The sequence below is a fragment of the Gorilla gorilla genome, chromosome 14 (assembly GCF_029281585.2).
Source record: "Gorilla gorilla gorilla isolate KB3781 chromosome 14, NHGRI_mGorGor1-v2.1_pri, whole genome shotgun sequence".
NCBI lineage: Eukaryota > Metazoa > Chordata > Mammalia > Primates > Hominidae > Gorilla > Gorilla gorilla.
In genome coordinates, this window is record NC_073238.2 from 34,022,346 (window position 1) to 34,049,739 (window position 27,394).

The 27,394-nt window shown below is 39.0% G+C and overlaps 1 protein-coding gene across 13 annotated transcripts in view; it reads right to left on the reverse strand.

Annotated features, from left to right (window-relative positions):
• The window catches only part of PSPC1 (paraspeckle component 1), a 130,108-nt gene that overhangs the window by 67,419 nt on the left and 35,295 nt on the right, over positions 1-27,394 (reverse strand). For 11 of the 13 annotated variants that reach the window (XR_010130488.1, XR_010130485.1, XR_010130489.1 and 8 more), the window contains exons 5-6: positions 23,789-23,873; positions 12,406-12,511 (exon numbers count right to left, since the gene is read on the reverse strand). Coding sequence is in view for 5 of the 13 variants with exons in the window: in XM_063697166.1 (XP_063553236.1) it covers positions 12,406-12,511; positions 23,789-23,873 (191 nt within the window). In the remaining 8 variants the exon portion in view is untranslated. Of the gene's footprint in view, positions 1-605; positions 684-8,141; positions 10,537-12,405; positions 12,512-23,788; positions 23,874-27,394 lie in introns of those variants that run through there. The other 2 variants (XM_063697165.1, XM_031001187.3) reach the window with 2 other exon arrangements.

The window sequence follows — 27,394 nt, forward strand, 5'->3', positions numbered from 1 at the left end:
CGACAGAGGGAGACTCCACTTTAAAAAAAAAAAAAAAAAAAAGTAAATAAGGGTCAGGCATGGTGTCCAGTGCCTGTAATCTCAGGGTTTTGGGGGACCAACGCAGGAGGATCCCTTGAGGTCAGGAATTAGAGGTATGGTGACCTATGATTGCGTCACTGCGCTCCAGCCTGGGTGACAGAATGAGACCTCACTCCAAAAAAATTTTTAAACGTTTTAAAATGAAAAGGAAAAAAATATACGTTTCTATTGATACAACTCAATAGCATGTAAACTTTCCAACCTAATCAATAGTGAATGCTTGGAAAACTTAACATTTGAAATTCAGGCAATTAAAAACAACAATTTTCAATATACTGTGTTATTCGCTGCTAGTTAGTGAGGGGTAGTTTAAAAAATATAAGACAATCTCTTTATATATATATACCCAAGTTTTCTCCCCTCAATACATGCATTCCTAAATATCTTCACCCATGAATAGCTGGGAAAATATTCTTCAGATATATGATTGTTAAAATGAAACTTTACATCGTATGCCATTGATAGAATTGCAAATTACATTGACGGAACTGCAAATTAAAATGAGATAGCACTACAAAACCTACTAGAATGGTGACGATCCGAAACACTGACAAAAACAAATGCTGGCCAAGATGCGATGCAACAAGAACTTCAATGTATTGCTGAAGGGAATACAAACAGGTGTAACCATTTTGCAAGACAGTCTGGCAGTTTCTGATAAAATTAAACATACTCTTAACATCTGATACAGCAATATCACTCTTTGCATTTCACCCAAAGGAGGTGCAAACTTATGTCTACACAAAAACCTACACATGAATGTTTATAGCAGCTTGATTCATAATTGCTAAAACCTGGAAGCAACTAAGATGTCCTTTAGTATATGAATGGGTGAACTGTGGTACAACCAAAATATTATTCAGTGCTAAAAAGAAATGAGCTATCAACCCATGAAAAGACACAGAGGAAATTTAAATGCATATTGCCCGGTGACTAGAAGCCAATCTGAAGAGGCTGTATGATTCCAACTATATGACATTCTGGAAAAAACTAAACTATGGAGATGATAGAAGAATCAGTGGTTGCCAAGGGTTAGGAGGAAGGGATAAAGAAGCAGAGCACAGAAGATTTTTAAGGAGGTGAAAATACTCTGTATGATACTATAATCATAGGTTCATGTCATAGATTTGTCAAAACCCTCAGAATGTACACCCAGAGCAAATCTAAAGGTAAACTATAGACTTTGGTTGATAAGCACGTGTCAATGTGGCTTCAGCAATTGTTATAGGTGTATCATTCTGGTAAAACATTTTGATAGCAGGAGAAGCTGTAGGCATGTGGCACGGGGTAGACGGGAAATCTCTGTACCTTCCACACAATCTTGCTGTGGACCTAAAGCTCTTTAGAAAAAGGCTACTAAAATATTGAAACTTTAAAATGAATCCTTTTGAATAATCAATTACATAAAAAATAGTAATAATAAATAAAGACGAGTCTCACTATGTTGCCCAGGCTGGACTTATACTCACTGGGCTCAACGGATCCTCCTGCCTCAGGCTCCCTAGTAGCTGGAACTACAATCATGCCACTGCACCCAGCTAACTACATCTTAATTTATACTGCAAGGTTTAGTCACGAAACAAAAAGTAGTTGTTACTTGTTAAATACTAAATCAGAAATGGAGGCAACGACAAATAGAAGTAGGGAAACTTACTGTGTTCATTAACTTGACATGTGCCTCTTAAACCAAATACATTCAACAATGTATTTTGAAAGCCTCGGTCAGGTAACTGAGTGAATAGATTGCTCTGATATTACTGTCAAATTCAACTGAATGTGTAGCAAAATTAATGGCTGTTTTTTAATACATAGGGTGGCTTTCTAACCGAAGATCAATTAAATGTAAACACAATCTAGCACACATCAAGGGACAGAAAGAAATAAGTATTTTACATAAATTGTTAAAGAAGCTTCAATTTTGCTGAGATTTTAAGAGACGGGCCTCTCACTATGTTGCCCAAGCTGGCCTTGAATTCCTGAGCTCAACTGATCCTCCCACCTCAGCCTCCCAAGTAGCTGGGACTACAAGGCACACAACACTGCTCCTAAGAATTTTATTTGTAATGCATACACCTGAGAGCATTTTCAAGATTACCAGTTTCAATTGTCAGGTGTAAACTCACTCTGAAGAGGTGCTTTTAAAACCTAAAATTGATTAATAGTATTTAATTATTCTTCAAATTTAGTTATTTTACCCAGAACTCCTAAAAAAAAAACAATGAGCAAGGATATCAGCTGTAAGACAAACAATACTAGCAATAAAATCTTACCAAAGCTCACATAATACTGGTGACTGGTTTGCACTTCTTGATCCAAAACCTCTCTCTTATCCAGTGCATTTCCTTACCAAAGTAAAACCATCATAACTGGCCAGGTCAAGGTATGAAAGGTGAAAGAAAAGAACAAATATAAACTGCACAAGCAGCAGTTCCAAATTGGTCCCGTCAACAGAAAAAAGCAGAAAAGAAAAACAAGGCATAGATGGCCAACGTATGAGTTAAGTACACATTTTATACAGGAGAGTATCCATTTCTGTTTGTGATAGTAGGCATTAGATAAATCATCTTAATAATTTACCAGAGGCCTTGAAATTGTGATAAGTTAGTACATATTTTCTTCTAAGTAACTAACTCAAAGCTACAGGTTTAAATACATAGTCATTTTTTACACATTTAAGTGGTACCAAAATAAAAACCAAAGTTATTTAAAATTTGCCATTATAAAACAAACTACTGTAACAATCATATCAATTGGTTAAAATCATATATAGAAAAAACAAGAATAAATCAAATGAAGAAGTTATCTTAAGAAAACTATGGTAAAACAACCAGAAAAGCCAGGGTTTGACACATAGTGCACAATATAGTGTAAGATACCATTAAGAAAAGAAACAAACTTACCCATAAACTTTCAGTTACTTTGAATTGTAAAAGTCTTTGAAAGTTTGTAATTATAATAATTATCAATCTAACTCAAATAAGTAAAAGCCTTTGAAAGTTTATAATTATAATAATTACCAATCTAACTCATAACTGCATCTCATCAGATGCTTACAAACCAGAGTTCCTACAGCCTACATCTCACTAGTTGTTACTTAATACTGAACATAAATAGACATTATAATTTTTTAGTTTTAGTACAAAATTCTAACATTTTAGATGATACTACAGAGATACTATCCTCAATATGAAGTATAGAAGATCTTAGATGCTGACTAGCCTAAAATATAATTTACTGTCACTATGTAGAACAAGCACTGTAAGGTGGCTCCAAATACATTAAACAAGTCACAAAGCAGAAGTAACACGTTAAATTTTTATGCCTTCTGAGGATCTTCTGTTACTAATTCAAACTAATAATTAAAATTATTATTAGTTATATTACACATTAGACAATGCACAAGATATGTTTACATTAGTTAACCATGTCTATTTGCCGGTCTTGACTCTCCTCTTCTCCAATTGCTCAAAAAAGAGTTAACATTAGCTAAAAAATCTTACCATTCTGAACCAAAAATTATTAGAACTTACCATTTCAAATGAAAAGACATGAGGTATACCTACAACACAGCAGGAATAATAAACAAATCACATCATTTTATAAACACAGACATATACACACACAAAAGTACCAAGACTATTTAATGACACTCTCAGTAGAGAATTTCATTTTCTAAATTCTCAGAACGTTTGAGCTGTTTCTTTTAACATTACTCTGTATAAGTATTCAGCACCTAAAATCCTCTAACATCCTCTGTATCCTCCACAGTGCTCAGCACTATGTTTTGAATACAGGAAACAGTGAACAAATTTTTCTTCCAAAATGGGAACCTCCCAGACGACCTGTAAGTCTAATACTCTGAAGTAAAAAGTTAGGTGTGTTGAAAACCAAGCAAAAAAAAATTGTTTCTTTGGCTGCTTTAAAAAATACTCTTCATTACTTAATCACGTATGAAGTCTATAAAAATGTATCAGCAGTTGTACCTCAATGCCACCTATGTTTTCCAAAGTGCCAAATGTGTAATATCTGAGGCATTAATATTCAATAAATGCCAAGGTCTAGTGATCCAAACAGACTGAAAACCATAACTGAGCTGCACTGGCATTTGAAAAACAAGACTTCAAACAGCTACTTAATTCTCTCAGTTTACATCTAAGTAACTATAATATGACAAACATAAAATTCGTGACCTCGAAAAATTCAGAGAACACAATTAGTAGACAACAAAGTCAGAAAAAAATTAGAATACAACTTGGTAAATATAAAGAATGAACTATATTGAACATAAAAAGGACCAGGTGCAGTGGCTCACACCTGTAATCCCAGCACTTTGGGAGGCAGAGGCAGGAGGACTGCTTTAGCCCAGGAGTTTGAGATCAACCTAGGGAACATAGTGAGACTCCATCTCTACAAAAAAATGTTTTTAATTAGGAGGGGCTGGTGTCACACACCTGCAGTCCCAACTACATGGGAGGCTGAGGCAGGAGGATCACTTAAGCTGAGGAGTTCAAGGTCACAGGGCACTATGATCGTGCCACTGAACTCCAGTCTGGGTGACACAGCAAGAGCCTGTCTTAAACAAATTTTCGGCCAGGTGCAGTGGCTCACGCCTATAATCCCAACACTTTGGGAGGCTGAGGTAGGTGGATCACCTGAGGACAGGGGTTCGAGACCAGCTTGGCCAACATGGTGAAACCCCGTCTCTACTAAAAATACAAAAATTAGCTGGGCATGGTGGCGGGTGCCTGTCATCCCAGGTACTCGGGAGGCTGAAGCAGAAGAATCACTTGAACCTGGGAAGCGGAGGTTGCAATGAGCTGAGATCGCGCCACTGTACTCCAGCCTGGGTGACAAGAGCAAAACTCCGCCTCAAGAAAACAAAAACAAAAACAAAAAAATTTTCTGGCCAGGCACAGTGACTCATGCCTGTAATCCCAGCACTTTGGAAGGCCAAGGCAGGTGGATCACTTGAGGTAAAGAGTTCAAGAGCAGCCTGGCCAACATGGTGAAACCCCGTCTCTACTAAAAATACAAAAATTAGCCGGATGTAGTGGCGAGCACCTGTAATCTCAGCTACTTGGAAGGCTGAGGCACAAGAATCACTTGAACCCAGGAGGCAGAGGTTGCAGTGAGTCGAGATCACGCCACTGCACTCCAGCCTGGGCAACAGAGCAAGACTCCCTCCTTAAAAACAATTTTTTATTTTAAATTATTTTAATGAAAAAGATGACAGCTGGGGTGAGGAATCAGAAGAAATACATGACCTGAGTCTGAATAGATATTCTCCAAAAGGAAAAAAGAAAACATGACAATTTTTCTGGATTATAAACCTCTCTGAAACTCTAACGGAAGGTAAGATCAAAAAAATGTTAATCAATACAATTAAGTGTCCTCTGATGAAGTGTGTACATAGTATGAGATTCAGTCATCATTTCCAAGTAGTCATTCAAAAAAGATTTACAAATATGAATGATATAACACAGAAAACCATTACTAATAATCACAGCATATGATTAGGCTAACTATACCTCCTGGTTCACCTAAGAAAGGCCATTTTATGCCTATTGTAGGCAGTATTTTAATAGTATCCATGTTCATTTGTCCCAGTTTGTATGAAAAATTCCACGGTTTCCCACACATCATTAGGTATTATTAAAATTATTAAATAATCTTTGGAGGAGTGATCAAATAACTCAACACCTGGTTAAAACTGACACATACCTTCAACCAATTATCCCAAATCAGCAAAATCCTACAAATCAATTCTAAGAATATGTGTAAACATTACAAACTTATATATACGTTTGTTTTTATTTGATCACAAAAGTCTAAGTTAAGTTACAATTATGTACCATGCCAAATATTGAGAAAAATCCTTGGCTTGTAATAAATTATTTTAATGAATAAGTAAAAACATTAACAACCGAAACTAGTCACAACTAGAACATTACATATGAGACCACTGCAGTGTCTGTTATTATCCATTTTGATTTTCACCAACATGTCCAAACCACTGGGACTAGGCCATCATTATACCATAAATAAGCCTACCAGTCCAGCAGGTCACACTTAAATCTCACATCAAATCCTTCAGCAAATAATTCTTTAGTTATTTCCATCACTTAATGAAGAGGCCATAAAAATCCCTTGTAAAATGTGTCTTTTGTTTGAAATGCTTCAGGAGTTTAGACTTCAAAAAACAAATCTTAAGCAACATAAATTCCTCATTAGAGCTTTAAAAACTGTAGAAAAAGAGGGAGGCCATGTGGAAACCACAAAACTGTAACTTCTGCTCCGGAATCTTCTCAAACCATTTCAGAAAATAAATCTGTATCTATTCATTAGTAAATAACAACAGGATCACTCTTCTCTGAAAGCATAAATTAATGGAATTTTTTTTTTTTACTGGATAGTTTCTGTTTTTCAGTTTTACACATGCCACATCAGGGAAAGTTAGGTTACGATTAAAGCAAGAGATGATAGATGAACAAACAAAGAAACAACAACAAAAAGCCCATGCAAGAGGCAGGAAAAGAGGCTGACTGGTTAAAGAACAGGCCAGATTGGACAATACTGATCAAGAGGGGTTCACATTTGAAAGAACAGTGCTTTATTCCTCTACTGACTAGAACTAAAGGGATTTTGGCCGGGTACGGTGGCTCACCCTGTAATCCCGACACTCTGGGAGGCCGAGGTGGGCGGGTCACGAGGTCAGGAGTTCGAGACCAGACTGACCAACATGGTGAAACCCCGTCTCTACCAAAAATACAAAAACTTTGCCGAGCGTGGGCCGGGCGTGGTGGCTCATACATGTAATCCCACCACTTTGGGAGGCCGAGCGGGCGGATCACCTGAGGTCAAGAGATCGAGACCATCCTGGCCAACATGGTAAAACCACATCTCTACTAAAAATACAAAAATTACCCAGGCATGGTGGCACACGCCTGTAGTCCCAGCTATTTGGGAGGCTGAGGCAGGAGAATCACTTAAACCTGGGAGGCGGGGGTTGGAGTGGGGCGAGATCATGTCACTGCACTCCAGCCTGGCGAGACAGCAAGATTCCGTCTCAAAAATAAAAATAAAAATAAAAATAAAAAATTAGCCAATCGTGGTGGCGCATGCCTGTAATCCCAGATACTCTGGAGGCTGAGGCAGGAGAAACACTTGCACCTGGGAGGCAGAGGTTGCAGTGAGCCAAGATCGCGCCACTGAACTCCAGCCTAAGCGACAGAGCAAGACTCCATCTCAAAAACGAAAAAAAGATTTTAAAATCCCAGGTGTCAGCTGCAATGCAGTGACTCTTTACCATTTCTTCCCATTAACTTTTGCTCTGGTTTATAACCATGACTACCAATGAACCTTCTGGATACTAATTTGGATTCCTCAGGAATCCTTGGATCTGGAATATGAGGTACTGTGCTCGGTAAGCCTTCTAAAAACACTGGAAAAGAATATATAAATGAATAGATTTGCATTATTCTTCACAAGCTCTACGAGTTTGGTAATATGAGCCACTTTTTATAGATTCCCTTCAACTCTCGGATTCAGAGGTCAGCAAACATTTCAGGTAAAGGGTCAGGTGTAAATATTTTTTAGGCTTGGCAGGCCATGTAGTCTCAATACAGTCTCATATAGTTGTGTCACAACTATTCAAATCAGTTTTTGTAGGGCAAAATAAACAAAACAAAACAAAAAAAAAAAAAAGTGTTACAAAAATAGGCAGCACGTGAACTGAGCCTGGTCTATTCTAGTCTGTCAACCCCTCGACTGGATGAGACAATTAAAATTATTAGAACTATGCACGCAAAATTGATGCATAGTTTGAGATAATATGTCCTGCACATATAGTCTGAAAGCCCAAATCAAGGTTGCCACACCCAAATTCTGCAGGGTACTATTCACGTAGAATGTCATACTGTTTGAACCGTGTTCTAAAGATAGATATATAACCATATGCAGTGGTAGGCAACTGTAGTCCCACTATTCAGGAGACTGAGACAGGAGGATAGCTTCAGGAGGTCAAGACCAGCCTGGTTAACACAGGGAGACCCAATCAAAAGAAAAAAAAAAATGAAGAAAGATGGGTACAGCAGCATGCCTACTCTCCCAGCTACTTGGGAGGCTGAGGCAGGAAGATTCACTTAAGCCCAGGAGTTTGAGGCTGTAGTGTGCTATAATCACACTTGTCAATAGCCACTGCACTCCAGCCTGGGCAACACAGCAAGATACCATCAATAAATAAATAAATTGCATCCTATATAAATCTTACACCATGTTGAACCACATCAAGCATGCCTTCCACTAACACTCCCAGGACCCATGAAAAATTCAACTATTTTCATTTCAGTATGTCTCACTTCAATACAAGGCCAGTAGTTTTGAATCTTCGCTGCCAAAAAGAAATAAGCAAGGTGTAGAGTTTTCTTTAACACGTATATCTCCTGGTACCAACCTAGACACACTGAATCAAAATACTTGGAGGACTGAATCTCAGGCATTTTTCCTTAAGTTCCACAAATATATTGCAAGGTTGAAAACTACTGGATTTAGCAAAAAAATGTGATCAAAGATCAATGTATTACAATCTACCTGGATCACAAAACAAATCAATTATTAGTAGTATGATCTAAGAACCCACATTTTTTAAAAGCTCCTTGAGTGTTTATTACGTACATTGGAAAAACACTGTTCTGCTGGGCACAGTGGCATATGCTTGTTGTCTCAGCCACTCAGGAGGATGAGGAAAGAGGACTGCTTGAGCCCAGCCTGGGCAACATATCAAGACCCCATCTCTAAAAGAAAAAAAATGTTTTACATTGTCCTTGGAAGAAGCACTACACTGCTAGCCTCTGCCAACATTCCCTTAATCATTCTGGCCTCACAGTCCCTCGGGTGCTACAATGGAATGCCTCTGACAAGCAAAGAAATACAACTGAGTCAAACTGTTGCCTTAGCATACAACATACCTTTATTCTCAAGTTTATTATGTGTGTTGAATAAACTGTGTTGAAACACCTAGGGCTATTCCCAACTACTCAAATGGGACTAATAAGCTTTAATACTAAGTCAGGTATATATTTAGTTCAATGCAGGAAACCTGAAAAGGGTATGAAAAATTATTCTTTTCTTTATTGAAAAGGCAAACATTAATATGTACCATACAAGAAAAAGAAACTTCTCGGCTGGGTGTGGTGGCTCATGCCTGTAATCCCAGCATTTTGGGAAGCCAAGGCGGGCAGATCACCTGAGGTCAGGAGTTCGAGACTAGCCTGGCCAACATGGTGAAACCCCATCTCTACCAAAAATACAAAAATTAGCTGGGCATGGTGGCAGGCACCTGTAATCCCAGCTACTCGGGAGGCTAAGGCAGGAGAGTCGCTTGAACCCAGGAGGCAGAGGTTGCAGTGAGCTGAGATCATCCCATTGCACTCCAGCCTGAACGACAAGAGTGAAACTCTGTCTCAATAAATAAAAAAAAAAAAAAAGAAACTTCTCAAATTTTAAAACCAAGTAACATACAATTTAAACATCGCCCCAATTTTCCTAACCCAAATATTTCATAACTACATGATACAATAACTAAAGCTAAAATAAGATGGACGTTTGGATATTTTTATGACATTAACATTTTCCCAAGAAGCAATGTTTACTCCAAGAAACTGCATCAACCAAATGCTAGAACTAAAATCTGTCATTTAGTCCAATGCAGATTTTTCCCATAAAGACTGGTAAGTACTGAAGTGTTTAAACTACTTAATCTACAGTTGGTGGAGTAACCTAATATGAAAACAATCACAAGACAATTATAAAAAGCAATCTCATAAAATTCTCATTGCTTCCAGAATAATAGCTCTTAATGTGTCCAAAAATTGTGATAAGTAGAAAATTTCCACTTAGTAAATACTGCCTGGAAAAAAAATTGAATACACTCTATATTATGGTAAAGACAAACCTAAATGCAATTAAGACATATTATTAAAATGTATACATTCTTAAGGCAGTTGAATGTTATCCTAAATGAGTAAAAAATGTTGTTTAATTTATAGTTACAACAGCAATTATCAAAAAGTTTGTCTTCTAAGGAAAAATCAAGTATTAAATAAAACTGACAACTGATATTGATGAAGTACTGGCTTACATCCTTGAAACTCTTAAAAATATATTCCCATGTGTCATAAAATTATGATCAAGTTGAAGGCTGACAAACAAAAAGATGACCAGATATGACAAGTATTTTCACTCTTTCTTTGTTACATGAAATTATTATTTAAAACATGAAATATGTAAATCAATATTTATTTTATACTTAAAAGTCCCATAACTCTTAGTTGTGTTGGAATATTTCTATTAGGAAGACAAGAAGAGAGAGGTGGCATCTTAAAATTAACAAAGAAAATCAACTTTACTCATTACTTGGACAAGTTGAACACTTACCATTTGATTCCTCCCTTTAAACTGAACAGTGAAATAAAGAGAAAGCACATAAGAGGGCCTAATTTCAAAGCTTAAACACACACACACGCACACACACACACACACACACACACACACACACACACACAGCATTAAAATTGTTTAACAATTTTCTCCAAAGACAGTTTTCAAAGTAAATGAAGAACAACTGCCAGAATGGCCTCAATGCATTCTTAATACAATAATTTCCTATTAATATATTTCCATTAACACAAAATATTTGAGATAGGTAGAGCTTTCATTCATATTGCTTTTAGTGCTTAAGTTTGCAGTAGTAAGAGGCACTGTGAAGCTTGGAACCAAATAAAACTGACACCAAAATAGTGAAAAATTTGTGTAGATTCATATCACTTCTAATCACAAATAAACTTATAGAACACTAGTCAGTGTTACACAATTATCATACCTCATTTACATACTATTTGAAATACGGATACCCCAAAAAGTTAAGAGCATAGTAACTTTGTGGTCTATCTACCATAAATACTAATTTTAAAATTTTAAAAAAAACATGAATATTCCAGCCCAGGTTTCCACAGACACTATAAAAAGGTCAGAAAAAAATATTTTAAGTTATTGCGGGTCACAAATCATTTATAATATTATTCTTTCTTTTGCAATAACCCTTTAAAAACAGAAGCACCATCAGTATCTCTGTGGTGGAGTAATAAAAACCAGGCAGTAGTCCCAGGCTAGAGCTTGCCAACTTACACTCTAGCCAAATTAATTTTATCATGATGCTTCAAGTATGCGATACACACTTTAAGTAACTACTAGAAAAGAAGGTATATTGTCACCTAATGCTTTTCTATAAGCATAATCTTATGAAACAATAGATGATCTATTTTAGAAATGTCAGCTGGGCATGGTGGCTGACACCTGTAATCCCAGCACTTTTGGAGGCTGAGGTGGGCAGATCACTTGAGGTAAAGAGTTCGACACCAGCCTGGCCAATATAGTGAAACCCCGTCTCTACTAAAAATACAAAAATTAGCCAGGTGTGGTGGTGCGCACCTGTAATCCCAGCTACTTGGGAGACTGAGGCAGGAGAATCGCTTGAACCTGGGAGGCAGAGGTTGCAGTGAGCTGAGATCGTGCCACTGCACTCCAGCCTGGTCGACAGAGCAAGATTCCGTCTCCAAAAAAAAAAAAAAGGTTACTAAAATATTAAAGACAGGAAGAGAAAACCTATAGACTAAAAGAGGCTGGATATAACAGTCAATTCAGAGAAACCAAATGTTTAAAAAAAAAAAAATTAAGACCTGTGCAAATCTGGGCTTTAATTAGTTAAGATGAAAGAGCTGACCATTTTTAAAATATGATAAAGATTTTTTTAAAAAGTCCTCATCTTTTAGAGATACATACTGAAAATAAAATTACATGAAATCAGGTATTTCAAATAACATAAATTGGGAAACAAAGTGGTTATACTTAAAGATGTAAAAGATTGGCCATATGTTTATAAGTGTTATGGCTGATGATGAGTACATACTACAATCCTTCTGTACATGTCTGAAATCTTCCAAAATAGAGATGTTTCAATATTAGTATGTGGTGAAAATCAGTCAAGTGGAAATGATGTATATATCAAGATTTCTAATTTAATAGCATATGTTTTTTAAAGATCAACTAAAATAATAGGAAAAAATATAATATCCACTTCATAAAACATAGATATCTTCAGAAACTAATTTTACTTTACCACCTATGAGAGGTTAAGAAAATCACTAATTTATCAAACATGATGAATTTAGAAAAGACTACTGTATAAACCAAAATCTAAAGCATTCTAAACATACATCATAAACCTCAAAATATAAAATCATTTTAGTTAACTAGTAGTTTACTTACATTTTCCATGTAGTTTGGCTTAAAGCCCTCTTGCTGTCGCCTCAGTTCCTCCTGTTCTCTGTGTCGGATCATTTCTTCCTCACGCCGCCGATGCTCCTCTTCATGTCTGAAAATTTTTTAAATAAAAATTTCAGCATCATAACATGTGAGCTGCCATTGGACATTTTACTTCATGTAAAATGAAATCATTTATGCAATCATATTATGCCAAACCTGTAATCACGACTGACCACGGCATCCTAAATTTACCTTCCTTCTATGTCACTCCAAGCCTTTAATAAATCAAAAAAGCCAAAGAAATAAAGTAACTTAGCTAAGGTAAACCAGAAAAACAAAGTAAAATCATAACTAGGATAGTTATTTGCATATATTCAAGAAATTGAGAGTCAAAAAAAGCTGAAACATGTACTCTCTTATTATAGAAAGGAAAAAATCTCAGCCAGCCATGGTGGCTCACACCTGTAATCCCAGCACTTTGGGAGGTTGAGGCGGGTACATCACCTGAGGTCGGGAATTCAAGACCTGCCTGGCCAACATGGTGAAACCCCATCTCTACTAAAAATACAAAAATTAGCCAGGTGTGTTATAATCCCAGCTACTGGAGAGGCTGAGGCACCAGAATAGGTTGAACTCAGGAGGCAGAGGTTGCAGTGAGTGGAGATAGCGCCACTGCATTCCAGACTGGGCAACAGTGAGACCCTGTCTCAGAAAAAAAAAGAAAAAAAACAGAAAAAGTCTGAGATCTACTGATCTATCACTGGCACTGCACAGTTCTTAAAGCCACTCAGAACATATCCAGAGATAAGCCACCTCAAAAAACCACAATGCCTAGACAAAAATCCTATTTCCAAAAGGAAGCCTTACCAACTCCTCTCTCCCCATATTCATCAACCCACTGAAAGAAATCCCCTGAAGCAGGTGTCAGTCCACAATCTGCTTTTAGAAATTAAGTGTTATAGCATAAACATTTACATTACTGTCTATGGTTACTTTTAAGAGGAAAAATCTATATAGTAATATTGAAGTAACAGACTCACATTATATTGGCATTTAAACCAATGCAAATTCAAATATACACAGGTTGAGTTTCCCTAAACCAAAAATCTGAAAGCATTCTTGAATCTTTCTAAACCTGAAATGCTCCAAAATCTGGATTTGTTGTTATTGTTGTTATTGTTGAGACAGGGTCTTACTCTGTCACCCATGCTGGAGTGTCCCAGTCTCAGCTCAGCTCACTGCAGCCTTGACCTCCCAGGCTCAAGCAATCCTCCAATCTTAGCCTCCCAAGTAGCTGGGACTACAGGCACGTGCCACTATGCCCAGATAATTTTTTGTACTTTTGTAGAGACAGGGTCTTGCCATGTTGCCCAGACTGGTCTTAAACTCCTGGGCTCAAGTGGTCTGCCTGCCTCAATCTCCCAAAGTGTTGGGATTACAGGCGTGAGCCCCAACACCCCGGCTGGAACTTCCTGATAGCCAACATGATGTTTAAAAAAATGCTCACTGGGGCATTTCAGATTTAGGATGCTCACCTGGTAAACACAATGCAAATACTGAAAATGTGAAAAAATCCAAAATACTTATTCTGGTGTTAAACATTTCCCATAATGGATACTCAAGGTGTATGCCCTCCACCAATAAAACTGCAAAAGTAATTTATATAGTGAAGGCTGTATAAAGCTGATGCCCCATTATTAGGTGTCGTTTTCCAGATTACTCTTATAACGTACTTTTCCTACATTTAGAATTGCAAATCCTCAAATTTCAAGATACCTTGTTCTTGTTTGTTGCACAACACTCCCGCTAAATCTGAGTCCACTAATTAAAAGACATGGTGATTTCTTCTATTACCAGAGAAAAAACTCAGAACTTCATGTCAGACCACATGAACAAAAATGTTCCTAAGGGATTTCATGCAAAATCTGGACTATTTTAAGATTGTTGTCTTACTCTCTATATAACTCTTAGTATAATCTTTAAAAATAATCTTTAAGTAAACTGGTTAATCCATTTCCTGGATATTAACACATTTCATACATTTTACTGTGAAGAAAATACTTCACATTCATGGGTGTGGGTGGCGATGGGAAGATCCAATAAAGGTCAAATGTGTTGAAATTCAGTTTTTCTCATTTTAAAAAGGGTCAATATACTAATAATATACTTATATGCTCAGTGGGATCTGGGGCAGCACCCCATAATCAACCACATTAGTATTTCTGCAGTAAGATAAAACATTCACACTCTGGAGGTAATAAAGGTTTCACATAACAGGAGTTCAGATCAACTTTTGCCATCAAATGGATTCACGTCAGATTGCCACTTGAATAAGGATACATAGAAAAACTTTTGGCAGGGCGCGGTGGCTCACGCCTGTAATCCCACACTTTGGGAGCCTGAGGCAGGTGAATCACCTGAGGTCAGGAGTTCAAGACTAGCCTGGACAACATGGTAAAACCCTGTCTCTACTAAAAATACAAAAATTTGCTGGACGCGGTGGCACGTGCACGTAATCCCAGCTACTTGGGAGGCTGACGCAGGAGAATCGCTTGAGCCCAGGAGGCGGAGGTTGCAGAGAGCTGAGACTGCGCCACTGCACTCCAGCTTGCACAATACAGCGAGACTCCATCTCAAACAAAAAAAGAAAAAGAAAAAGAAAAAAAAAAACACCAACTTTTTAGTCTCAAAGCTTCCGAATTACAAAGACAATACAGTAGACACACTGACCTTGTTGGGGGCCCACTTCTACCACATAATTTTAAATGAACAAACCTATTTCCAGTAAACAGAAACGTATGCACAAATGTGCAGGGACATATGTATACACAGATATATATTGTGGCGTTATTTATAAAAGCAAAAGGTCAAGGACACATTAATCAGTTATAAATGGGAGACAAGGTTCACTGACACCTTGGGAGACAAGAAACACATCTGTTACAGAGGTGGATTACTATCTACTGGCATGAAAGAATGTCTGCGATGCAAATGTCAGGAAAAAGGGCAAGTAAAAGAATGGTATTGCTATTACTGCTTTTAAAAACCATTTTTATGGCCGAATTTGGTGGCTCACACCTGTAATCCCAGTACTTTCGGAGGTTGAGGCAGAAGCGAAGGTGGGAGGATCACTTGAGTGACAGCCTCTCTCCACGAAAAATAGAAAATATTAGCCACGGCCATGCACAGTGGCTCATGTCTGTAATCCTAGCACTCTGGGAGGCCGAGACGGGCAGATCACTTGAGGTCAGGAGTTCAAGACCAGCCTGGTCCACATGGTAAAACCCCATCTCTACTAAAAATACAAAAAAATTACCCAGGTGTGTTGGCGCACACCTGTAATCCCAGCTACTCAGGAGGATGAGGCAGGAGAATCGCTGGAACCCGGGAGGCGGAGGTTGCACTGAGCTGAGATCATGCCACTGCACTGCAGCCTGGGTGACAGAGCAAGGCTCCATTTCAAAAACAAGAAAAAAGAAAAAAATATATATATTTATATTTATATTTATAAATATATATTTTTATATTTATATATATATTTATAAATATATATATTTATAAACATTTATATTTATAAATATATATAAATATAAATATATATATATTTGGCAGGCCTGGTGGCACACGCTTGCAGTCCCTGCTACTAGGGAAGCTTAGGTGGGAAGATCACTTGAACCCCATAAGGTGAGACTGCGGGGAGCCGTGATCACACCACTGCACTCCATTCTGGGTGACAGAGTGAGATTCTGTCTAAAAAATAAAATAAAAATGATTTTTAAAACCATAGAAGAGGGTATGAAAAAGTTTATATACCACATTGGAAATGATTAGGGGAACAGGAGCATTGCCCTAGTGATTACACCACACAGAAAATTCTGTAATCTAAATTTAATGACAGCATACAGAAACATTCCTGTTGTCCATATATGTTTGCTTTCAATTATTTCTACTCCACAAATGCTTTAATGACCACCTTTATAATTATACAGGTATAATTACCTCTTCAGGTCAAGGATTGCTTTCTAGGTTATATTCACAAATGGAACTACTAAGGAGAGGAGAACTAATAATTATGACAAATTTTAAATCCTTCACGTTACATTTAATTGAAAACTAATAAAATTTCAATTTTACAATTTGTTTTATTTTGAGGCCCATTAATTATTTACAGGTCTCAAATATTCTTGCAGGATTCTGAAAGATGCCTACTGGATGAAACCTCCTTGCTGTTATTGTTCAGCACTATGGCTCCACATCCAACACAGAGCCCAAGACAGAAGAAGGGCTTTATAATAATTCGCTAAATGACTTAAGAAAGGAAGTGGGGGCCAGGCGCACTGGCTCACGCCTGTAATCCCAGCACTTTCGGAGGCCAAGGCCGGCAGATCACCTGAGGTCAGGAGTTCGAGACGAGCCTGGCCAACATGGTGAAACCCTGTCTCTACTAAAACTACAAAAATTAGCCTGGCGTGGTGGCAGGCGCCTGTAATCCCAGTTACTTGGGAGGCTAAGGCAGGAGAATCTCTTGAACCCGGGAGGCAGAGGTTACAGTGAGTCAAGATTGCGCCACTGTACTCCAGCCTGGGCGACAGAGCAAGATTCCTTCTCAAAAAAAAAAAAAATAATAAGAATAAGAATATAAAAATTAGCCGGGCGTGGTGGCGTGCACTTTTAATTCCAGCTACTCAGGAGGCCGAGGCAGGAGAATCACTTGAACCTGGGAAGTGGAGGTTGCCGTGAGCCGGGATCACGCCACTGCATTACAGCCTGAGCGACAGAGCGAGACTCCTTCTCAAAAAATCAAACAAACAAACAAAAAAAAAAACAAAGAAAGGAAGGAAGTGGGGCCGGGTGCGGTGGCTCATGCTTGTAATCCCAGCGCTTTGGGAGGACAAGGTGGGCTGATCATCTGAGGTCAAGGGTTTGCGACCAGCTTGGCCAGTATGGTAAAACCACGTCTCTACTAAAAATACAAAAATTAGCCAGGCAGGGTGGTGGGCGCCTATAATCCCAGCTACTCGGGAGGCTGAGGCAGGAGAATCACTTGAATCGAAGAGGCAGAGGTTGCAGCGACCGAGATCGCACCACCGCACTCCAGCCTGGGCGACAAGAACGAAACTCTGTCTCAAAAAAAAAAAACAAAGAAACGAAGTGGGTAGGTGAGTAAATGGGTGGAAAGAGAAGGAATGAAGGAATAAGTGAACAAACAAAACAAAGGAATAACTACTAAGTGGTCAAGTCACAGACTGAACCAGTTCATGTAAGCCCCTCATCCTGGTCTTCCTTCGGTACCTGCCACAACCTCTGAAGAATTAAGTTACCTATGAAAAACTAAATAATTTATTTATAGCATTGAAAGTAAAACCAGAAACTTGTGTACTCCAAATACATTTCTCTCAAAATGTACTGTCCTAGGCCAGTTTTTCTATCTTCCAACTAAAGTAAAGCACAAAGGCAGAATTCAGACTATTTGGCTTGTTAACAAATAAAGCTATCTTACTTGGCAGCAGCCTCAGCCAGATAAATCTCTTCAATTTAATTGTGACAATTTTCTTCATTTGCTCCATCTTGCAAATATATATGAGTTCCCAGACATAATCTTTTTTTCTTTCCTTTATACATACTGCAAAACTACTCAAAAAAAAATTTTTTTTTTTTTGAGACGCAGTCCCATCTGTCACCCAGGCTGGAGTGCAGTGGCGCAATCTCCGCTCATTGCAAGCTACGCCTCCTGGGTTCAAGCCATTCTCCTGCCTCAGACTCCGAGTAGCTGGGACTACAGGCGCCCGCCACCACGCCCGGCTAATTTTTTGTATTTTTAGTAAAGACAGGGTTTCACCGTGTTAGCTAGGATGGTCTCGATCTCCTGACCTTGTGATCCGCCTGCCTCGGCCTCCCAAAGTGCTGGGATTACAGGCATGAGCCACCGCGCCCGGCCAAAAACTACTCAATTTTAAGGCAAGTTGTTCACACTTCTTAAATCAAGATTCTTACAGCTAATTTCAAAAGAAACTCCCCAGCCACCAGGAAAAACTAAGATTGTAACAGATTTATTACTGCCTGTATTTACTAGAATTTGGTCAAACATAAAGGTTACCCATCAAATTATCACCTTATATTGAGATATTTTCAGTTAATTGAATTTTAAATTAAATCTGATGCCCCTGTATACTGAAATTACATAATAAAAAAAAATCACGCAATAAAAAATTACATCTTCAGGCCAGGCACAGTGGCTCAAGCCTGTAATCCCAGCACTTTGGGAGGCCGAGGCGGGCGGATCACAAGGTCAGCAGATCGAGACCATCCTGGCTAACACAGTGAAACCCCATCTCTACTAAAAATACAAAAAATTAGCCAGGTGTGGTGACAGGCGCCTGTAATCCTAGCTACTCCGGAGGCTGAGGCAGGAGAATGGCATGAACCTGGGAGGCAGAGCTTGCAGTGAGCCGAGATTGCGCCACTGCACTCCAGCCTGGGCGACAGAGTGAGACTCCGTCTCGAAAAAATAAATAAAATAAAATAAAATTAAAAATTACATCTGCAACAAGTATTCCACATCTCAGCCTATGATTAAATCAGCAACGTGTCCTCTATGTGCCTCACGAGCTTCCCCTAATATTAACCCCTTGTATAACCATAGTACAAAATTATGAAAACCAGGAATGAATACTGGCACAATATTATAATTAACTATAGACATTACTAAAATTTCACCAGTTTCCTCACTGATTTTTTTTTTAAAAGAGACAGGGTCTTCCTATGTTTTTTGTTTGCTTGTTTATTTGTTTTAAGAGACAGGGTCTTGCTATGTTTCCGAGGCTGGAGTGCAGTGGCTATTCACAGGCGCTATCCCACTACTAATCAGCACGGGAGTTTTTACCTACTCCATTTCTGACTTGGGCCAGTTCACCCCTCCTTAGGTAACCTGGTAGTCCCCTGCTCCCAGAAGGTCACCATATTGATGCCAAACTTAATGCGGACATCCAATCGACATAGTGCACTACAGCCCAGAACTCCTGGGTTCAAGCAATCCGCCCACCTCAGCCTCCTAAGTAGCTGGGACCACAGGCCCACTAACACCTTTCTTCTGTTCCAATACCTTATCCAGAATCCCACATTGCATTTAGTTGTTATTTCTCCTTAGTCTCCAACAGTCTGTAACAGTTCAGTCTTTCTATCTTTCATGAACCTGACACTATTAAAGAGAACTGATTATTTTGTAGAATGTCCTTGAATTTGGGTTTTTTTCTCATAACTGGAATGATTATGCATATCTGGTAAGAATATCACAGAAATAATGTTATATCCCATTCAGTGAATCATATCAAGGGGCTCCTGATGTCAACTGTCTTATTACAGGTGATATGAAATTTAGTGTTTGGTTATGGTGGTGTCTACTGGGTTTCTCCACTTTAAATTTAATATTTTTTCCATTTGTATACAAATTTGAGACTATGCAAAAACGCTGTTTCTCAAGTTTTGCCTACCAACTTTGGTATCCATCAAAAAAGCTTGTCTGTAGCAATTATTATTAAAGATAGAGGCACCAGTTATGTTCATTGTTACTGAAGCTTCTAGGGCCTCTCAGTAGAAAAAGCCACAAAATACAGCATATGGGGCAGGCATGGTGGCACATGCCTGTAATATCAGTGCTTTCGGAGGCTGAGGCAGGAAAGATCACTTGAGGCCAGGAGTTTGATACCAGCCTAAGCAACATAGCATAATCCCATCTCTACAAAAAAATAAAAATTAAAAAATTAGCTGGGTGTGGTGGTAAACACCTATAATCCCAGCTACTTGGGAGGCTAAGGCAGGATTGTTTGAGCTCAGGAGTTCGAGGTTACAGTCAGCTATGATTGCAACACTGCACTTCAGCCTGAGTGACAGGGCAAGACCTTGTCTCTTAAATAATTTTTTTTTAATTAAAAATAAAATACAGTATATGTATACATATTAACCCATACATAAACACACATCTATATTTCTGCATGTATTTGTCAATATTAAACACCACAGAGTTCATACCTCTGATTCAAATCACACTCACACAGGATTTTAAGTTTAGCCGTTCATCTTTCTCTAATGATGAGAAACTCTCATTATCCACAATATACAGTCATACCTTGGTATGTGCAGGGGATTGGTTCCAGAACCTCCCCCAGATACCAGAATCCACTGATGCTCAACTCCCTGACATATGGTGTAGTATTCGCATATAACCTATGCACATCCTCCTACACACTTAAAAGCATCTCTACGTATAATACCTAATACAACGTAAAGACTACGTAAACAGCACTGTTTACAGAGAACGACAAGTAAAAAAAAGTCCTCCTACACACTTAAAAGCATCTCTAGATTACTTATAATACCTAACACAATATAAAGGCTATGTAAATAGTTGTTATACTGCACGGTTTAGAGAATGACAAGTTAGCCAGGTGTGGTGGCTCACGCCTGTAATCCCAGCACTTTGGGAGGCTGAGGCGGGAGGATCACGAGGTCACGAGTTCGAGACCATCCTGGCTAACACGGTGAAACCCCGTCTCTACTAAAAATACAAAAAAATAGCCGGGCATGGTGGCATGCGTCTATAGTCCCAGCTACTTGGGAGGCTGAGGCAGGAGAATGGCGTGAACTTGGGAGGCGAAGCTTGCAGTGAGCCGAGATTGCGCCACTGCACTCCAGCCTGGGCGAAAGAGCAAGACTCCATCTCAAAAAAAAAAAAAAAGAGAATGACAAGTTAAAAAAGTCTGTTAATGTTAGTATATACACAATTTTTCCCCAGATATTATCAATCCACAGTTGGCTGAATCCATAGATGTAGAACCCACAGATACAAAAGACTGTAGGTACTAATCTGTTCATGTAACGTATACACACAAAGTGGTTTCAGAACTACTAGCCCATACGCCTAACTAGCTTACAGAATTTATGTATGGTTCTCATGATTAGTATTATGATATCCAGTCAACACACTATTTTCCAGTTATTTAGGTTCCTTGTTTTCTTCCCTATCCCCTTTCAATGTGATGATGTTATTCATTTGTAAGACAATTAGGTTAATTTCTTGTATTTTTGTATCCTATTTTGGAATCCACCCCTCATATAGTTTGGTTTTAATGATTTATTTTTTGCTTACATGAGGGGTAGGTATAATTTCAAAAAGCCTAGCTGTCATCTCTAAGTTTTAAGAGGAAAAAGCTGGATTCAGGTAAGACTTTACGTTAGGGGAGAGGAGGTTTCGTTGTCTTTGTTAAAAATAGAAAAGATCTGGCCGGGCATGGTGGCTCACGCCTGTAATCCCAGCACTTTGGGAGGCCGAGGCAGGTAGATTACCTGAGGACGGGAGTTCAAGACCAGCCTGGCCAACATGGTGAAGCCCTGTCTCTACTAAAAATACAAAATAAGGTGGGCATGGTGGCGTAAGCCTGTAATCCCAGCTAGGAGGCTGAGGCAGGAGAATCACTTGAACCTGGGAGGCAGAGGTTACGGTGAGCCAAGATCACACCATTGCATTCAAGCCTGGGCAGCAAGAGCGAAACTCCGTCTCCAAAATAAAATAAAATAAAAAAATAGAAGAGATTTGAACACGTCTGTATAAAAAGGAAAAAAGAGAAGTTTTAAAAAAGGTTCCTGAGGAAGGCACATTCATGATGTTGAGAGTTGTAAAAAAAAAACAAAAAAAAAACCAAAAAAAAAACAGTGGTTCTCAAGCTTTCAGATCTATCTGAATGCTGGAGGGTTCCAGGTGGCTGGGCCTCACCACTATTGTTTCTCATTCAGTAGTTCTGCAGGGAGGCTTGAGACTACATTCCTAACAGTTCCCTAGGTGAAATGTTAATGCTGTCTGTCCAGGGAATATGATTTAAGAATGAATTGGGGCCGGGCACGGTGGCTCACACCTGTAATCCCAGCACTTTGGGAGGCCGAGGTGGGCGGATCACCTGAGGTCCGGAGTTCGAGACCAGCCTGACCAACATGGAGAAACCCCGTCTCTACTAAAAGTACAAAATTGGCCGAGCGTGGTGGCACATGCCTGTAATCCCAGCTACTCGGGAGGCTGAGGCAGGAGAATGGCTTGAACCCGGGAGGCGGAGGTTGCTGTGAGCCGAGATCGCGCCATTGCACTCCAGCCTGGGCAACAAGAGCGAAACTCCCTCTCAAAAAAAAAAAGAATGAATTGGGTAGAGTAAAATCATATAGAAATATTTATAAATTGATAAACTCAGGTACAAAGTTTGAAGAAATACATCAAAATATACAGAATATCACCTATCTGTAGACCACAGAAGCTTCAAATTTGTTCACGGTTTTTCACTTTTTTCTTTACTTTTACTTCCCCATGAACACCTTATTTTCTTACCACAAGCACTTTACATTTTTAAAGCAAATACTATTTTCAAAAACAGATTTCTACATTTGCTTTAACTGTCATAGCTTTGTTCATAATATTTCCTAACTAGTATGATTTTTGAACCTTTGAAGAGTAATGTTTATACCATTGTATTTTGCAATTAAACACCACAGGCACAAGGTGAGCTATCAATGTGGGTTTATATATCTTGAATTAACCACTCTCTCAAACATCCTTATTTAACCTAAAAGATTTCAAGCTGACCATCACAATTGTCTATTATGTACTGAGATTTTAAGTCCCCATAACCCCTTTTAACACGGAGTCAACTTCCAGAAATCTTTTTTTTTTTTGAGATGGAGTCTCACTGCGTAGCCCAGGCTGGAGTGCAGTGGCAAGATCTCAGATCACTGCAACCTCCGCCTCCCGGATTCAAGCGATTCTCCTGCCTCAACGCCCCGAGTAGCTGGGATTACAGGCACGTGCCACCACAGCCAGCTAATTTTTTAGTTTTAGTAGAGACAGGGTTTCACCATGTTGGCCAAGCTGGTCTCGAACTCCTGACCTCATGTGATCCGCCCACCTCAGCCTCCCAAAGTGCTGGAATTACAGGCATGAGCTACTGCCCCCAGCCTCAGAAATCTTGTTTAAAGATTATCAGAAGCACAAAGTTACATAAAGATATTCATAGTAGAGTTATACACATAACAAAATAAATAAGAGCAACACAAATATATCCATCTCTGGAAAAATGGATATTCACAGCATATTCTTACAATAAATTACATATAATAATACCTAAAACCCTTGTTTAACTTCAAAGTGTTAGCATTCAAAGTGCCCTTAACCAGCTAAAAACTAGCAAAGAATTATGCTACATTACGAAGTAATTCACTGTACGTGGTTAAAATGGGCAATTTTTCTATTTTTCCTGTGATACTCAATTTATACAACTTGTAACAGGTTGTGGGGAGTTTTTATTAATAAGACATAGAATTCACGTTTCTTAAAATGATCTTCTTTTACCTTAGTTGTATTTGCTTCCGTTTTTGCAACTCTTGGTTTCTAAGTTCTTCCAAGCGTCTGAGTTCTTCTTGACGTCTCATTAGATCTATAAAATAATGACTGCATATTAATATTTTTAGTTTCCCTTTCCATATTTTTATACCAATAAGCATAGAAGTTCTCTATCACTGGCAATATATTGGTATATTACTCATTTTATAATAATGTAAGCTGGGTAATTAAATAAATATCCTTTCTGAGCATGTTTCTTCACGTATATAAAAAAGAGTATTCAAGTTCATTCTTGGCCAGGTGCGGTGGCCCACGCCTACAATCCCAGTAATTTGGGAGGCCAAGGCAGGAGGATCACTCGAGGCCAGGAGTTTGAGACCAGCCTGGCCAACAAGGCAAAACCCCAACTCTACCAAAACTACAAAAGTTAGCTGGGCATGGTGGCGCGCGCCTGTAGTCCCAGCTACTCAGAAGGCTGAAGCAGGAGAATCACTTGAACCCGGGAGGTGGAGGATGCAATGAGTTGAGATTGTGCCACTGCACTCCAGCCTGAATGACAGAGCAAGACTCCGTCTCAAAAACAAGTTCATTGTTAGGGGAAAAACATGTAATAAACTCATCTTGGCTGGGCGCAGTGGCTCACGCCTTATAATCCCAACACTTTGGGAAGCCCAGGTGGGCAACAGAGTGAGATGACTCAATCTCAAAAAAAAAAAAAAAACAAATAAATAAATAAATAAAAATTCATCTTTACGTCAAGAAATTAAAATAGGTAGGCTGGCTTGTGCCTGTAATCCTGGCACTCTGGGAGGCCGAGGCAGGCGGATCACTTCGGCCGAGGAGTTCGAGACCAGCCTGAGTAACACAGTGAAACCCTGTCTACAAAAAATACAAAAATCAGGGCCAGGTGTGGTGCCTCACGGGTGGAATCTCAACACTTTGGGAGGCCAAGGCAGGCGGATCACCTGAGGTTGGGAGTTCAAGACCAGCATGGCCAACATGGCGCAACCCCATCTCTACTAAAAATACAAAAATTAGCTGGGTATGGAGGTGCACGCCTGTAATTCCAGCTACTCGGGAGGTTGAGACACGAGAATCACTTGAATATGGGAGGCGGAGGTTGCAGTGAGCCAAAATTGCGCCACTGCACTCCAGCCTGGGTTGCATAGCAGAACTGTCTCTAAAATAAAATAACAAATTGTAATTGTTTTCAGCAGCAAATGCAAAGCCCAAACACATGCCTTCAGAGACACCAGCAGAGAGCACTTAAGAACCAGACCAGACAAACAGGAATCATGACATAAAACCCAAGGAACCTCCCTCACAACACAATTAGCATGAAATTCCTCCCTAACTAAGCCCATGTCTTACGAAGAAGAGGAGTGAGGAGAAAATTCTTCAAAGAAGAAAGCAAAGATAAATGCTGATATAAACAAGACTTTTCAACAACAAAAAAGCATTTCCACTATCACCAATCCCTGTCATATCAAGAATGGGGGGGTTCCAGAGTAAGATAATGAAAAATACATTTGTATTGCACATCTAAGAAGTAGTGTATAAACTTTCCACGTTAAAAATCTCCAAAGCTAAAAATCTTTGTGTGTGATTTTGTATAAAATTATGTATGTATACATGCATATATTTTAAAATAAGAAAATGTTAAAATACTCTGGATGGCACAATTGCTGGTTGCTTTTATTTTCCTTTTCTCTTTATATCTGAAATGTCTAAAGTGAACAAATTACCTCAACTGAATGTTTCTTAATAAACACCTGTACTCAAGAGTTGACTCATATAATACTACAGCTAAAGTTAATCTAAGGTACCAATAACCCAAACTTCATAACAATAGCAAGACAGGCATCATAACCATAACAAGGTAAATATTGTTCTCCCCATTTTACAGATTAAAAACAGACATTTATAAATTATGCAAAAAAAAAGGATTCAGACAGATTATAAAGTTGCCCCAGCTATTACATGATTCAACTGGGATGCCAGGCCAAACCTCTCCTTATTCCAAAGCTCTTTCAAAAAAGTATGCCAAACTTAGTTGATCAGACTCAACTGGAAAACTTAAAAATATGCATTTGGGGATGTTGCTAAGAAAAGTCTGTTTTGGTATATGAGACAGGGCCCAGGTAGTTCTCATAATAGGCCCATAGAGAAAACACTTGATTATCTGAAAAATGTTAAACATGACCGCAATTATTTCGAACCTTTATAACATAATTCTCAACCTTAAATACTCATTAGAATTACTTAAATACCAGACCAGTATTTAAGTAATGGCTCACACCTGTAATCCCAGCACTTTGGAAGGCTGAGGCAGGCAGATCACCTGAGGTCGGGAGTTGGAGGCCAGCCTGACCAACATGGAGAAACCCCGTCTCTACTAAAAACACAAAAATTAGCCGGGCGTGGTGGCGCATGCCTGTAATCAGAGCTACTCAGGAGGTTTAGACATGAGAATCACTTGAACCCGGGAGGCGGAGGCTGCAGTGGGCTGAGGTCACGCCATTGCACTCCAGCCTGGGCAACAAGAGCGAAACTCCATCTCAAAAACAAAAAAATTACTTAAATACCTTTTTTGTTTTTTCTCTCAGAGACAGGGTCTCACTCTGGCACCCAGGCTGGAGTAGAGTGGCATGACGGTAGCTCACTACAGCCTCAAAAACCTGGGCTCAAGAGATCTTCCCACCTCAGTCTCCCCAACAGCCAGGACTGACAGGCTTTTAACCTCTCAGATCTTATCACCTTACCTGTAACATTGGTATAATTAGCTCAAAGGCTCCAACAATCAAATTATCAAATAAGCACAATTACCTAATACTTAAAAGAACTATAAACTTAAAACTACCATTTTATGCTGACTAAATTACATATTTTTTAAAGTTCTTAATACCCAAAGTTCCTGATATTTCACTAAAGCTTATACATCTGTACACTGCCATGATAATATCTTTCTAGGGGAAAAAACTGTAAATAGTACATAACTAGAGGTATCTTTTTTTTTCTTTTTTGAGACAGAGTCTCGCTTTGTTGCCCAGGCTGGAATGCAATAGCGAGGTCTCAGCTCACTGCAACCTCTGCCTACCAGGTTCAAGCAATTCTCCTGCCTCAGCCTCCCAAGTAGCTGGGATTACAGGCACCCACAACCGCGCCCAGCTAATTTTTGTATTTTTAGTAGAGATGAGGTTTCACCATCTTGGCCAGGCTGGTCTTGAACTCGTAACCTTGTGATCCACCCGCCTTGGCCTTCCAAAAGTGCTGGGATTACAGGCGTGAGCCACCGCGCCCGGCCCAACTAGAGATGTCTTTATCTTTCGATCCAGGAAATTACACTCAGGAATTTTTCTTAATAAAATAAAACAAAGCCATCTACAGTCATGAAGGCATCATCTACAGTATTACTTATTACTTACTAAACCAAATAACACTTTGAAATGCTTTCCTGGCTGGGCACAGTGGCTTACCAAAGTGGGAGGCTGCCTCGGCCTCCAAAAGTAATCCCAGCACTTTGGGAGGCCGAGGTGGGTGGATCACTTGAGGTCAGGAGTTTGAGACCGGCCTGGCCAACATGGCAAAATACTGTCTCTATTAAAACTACAAAAA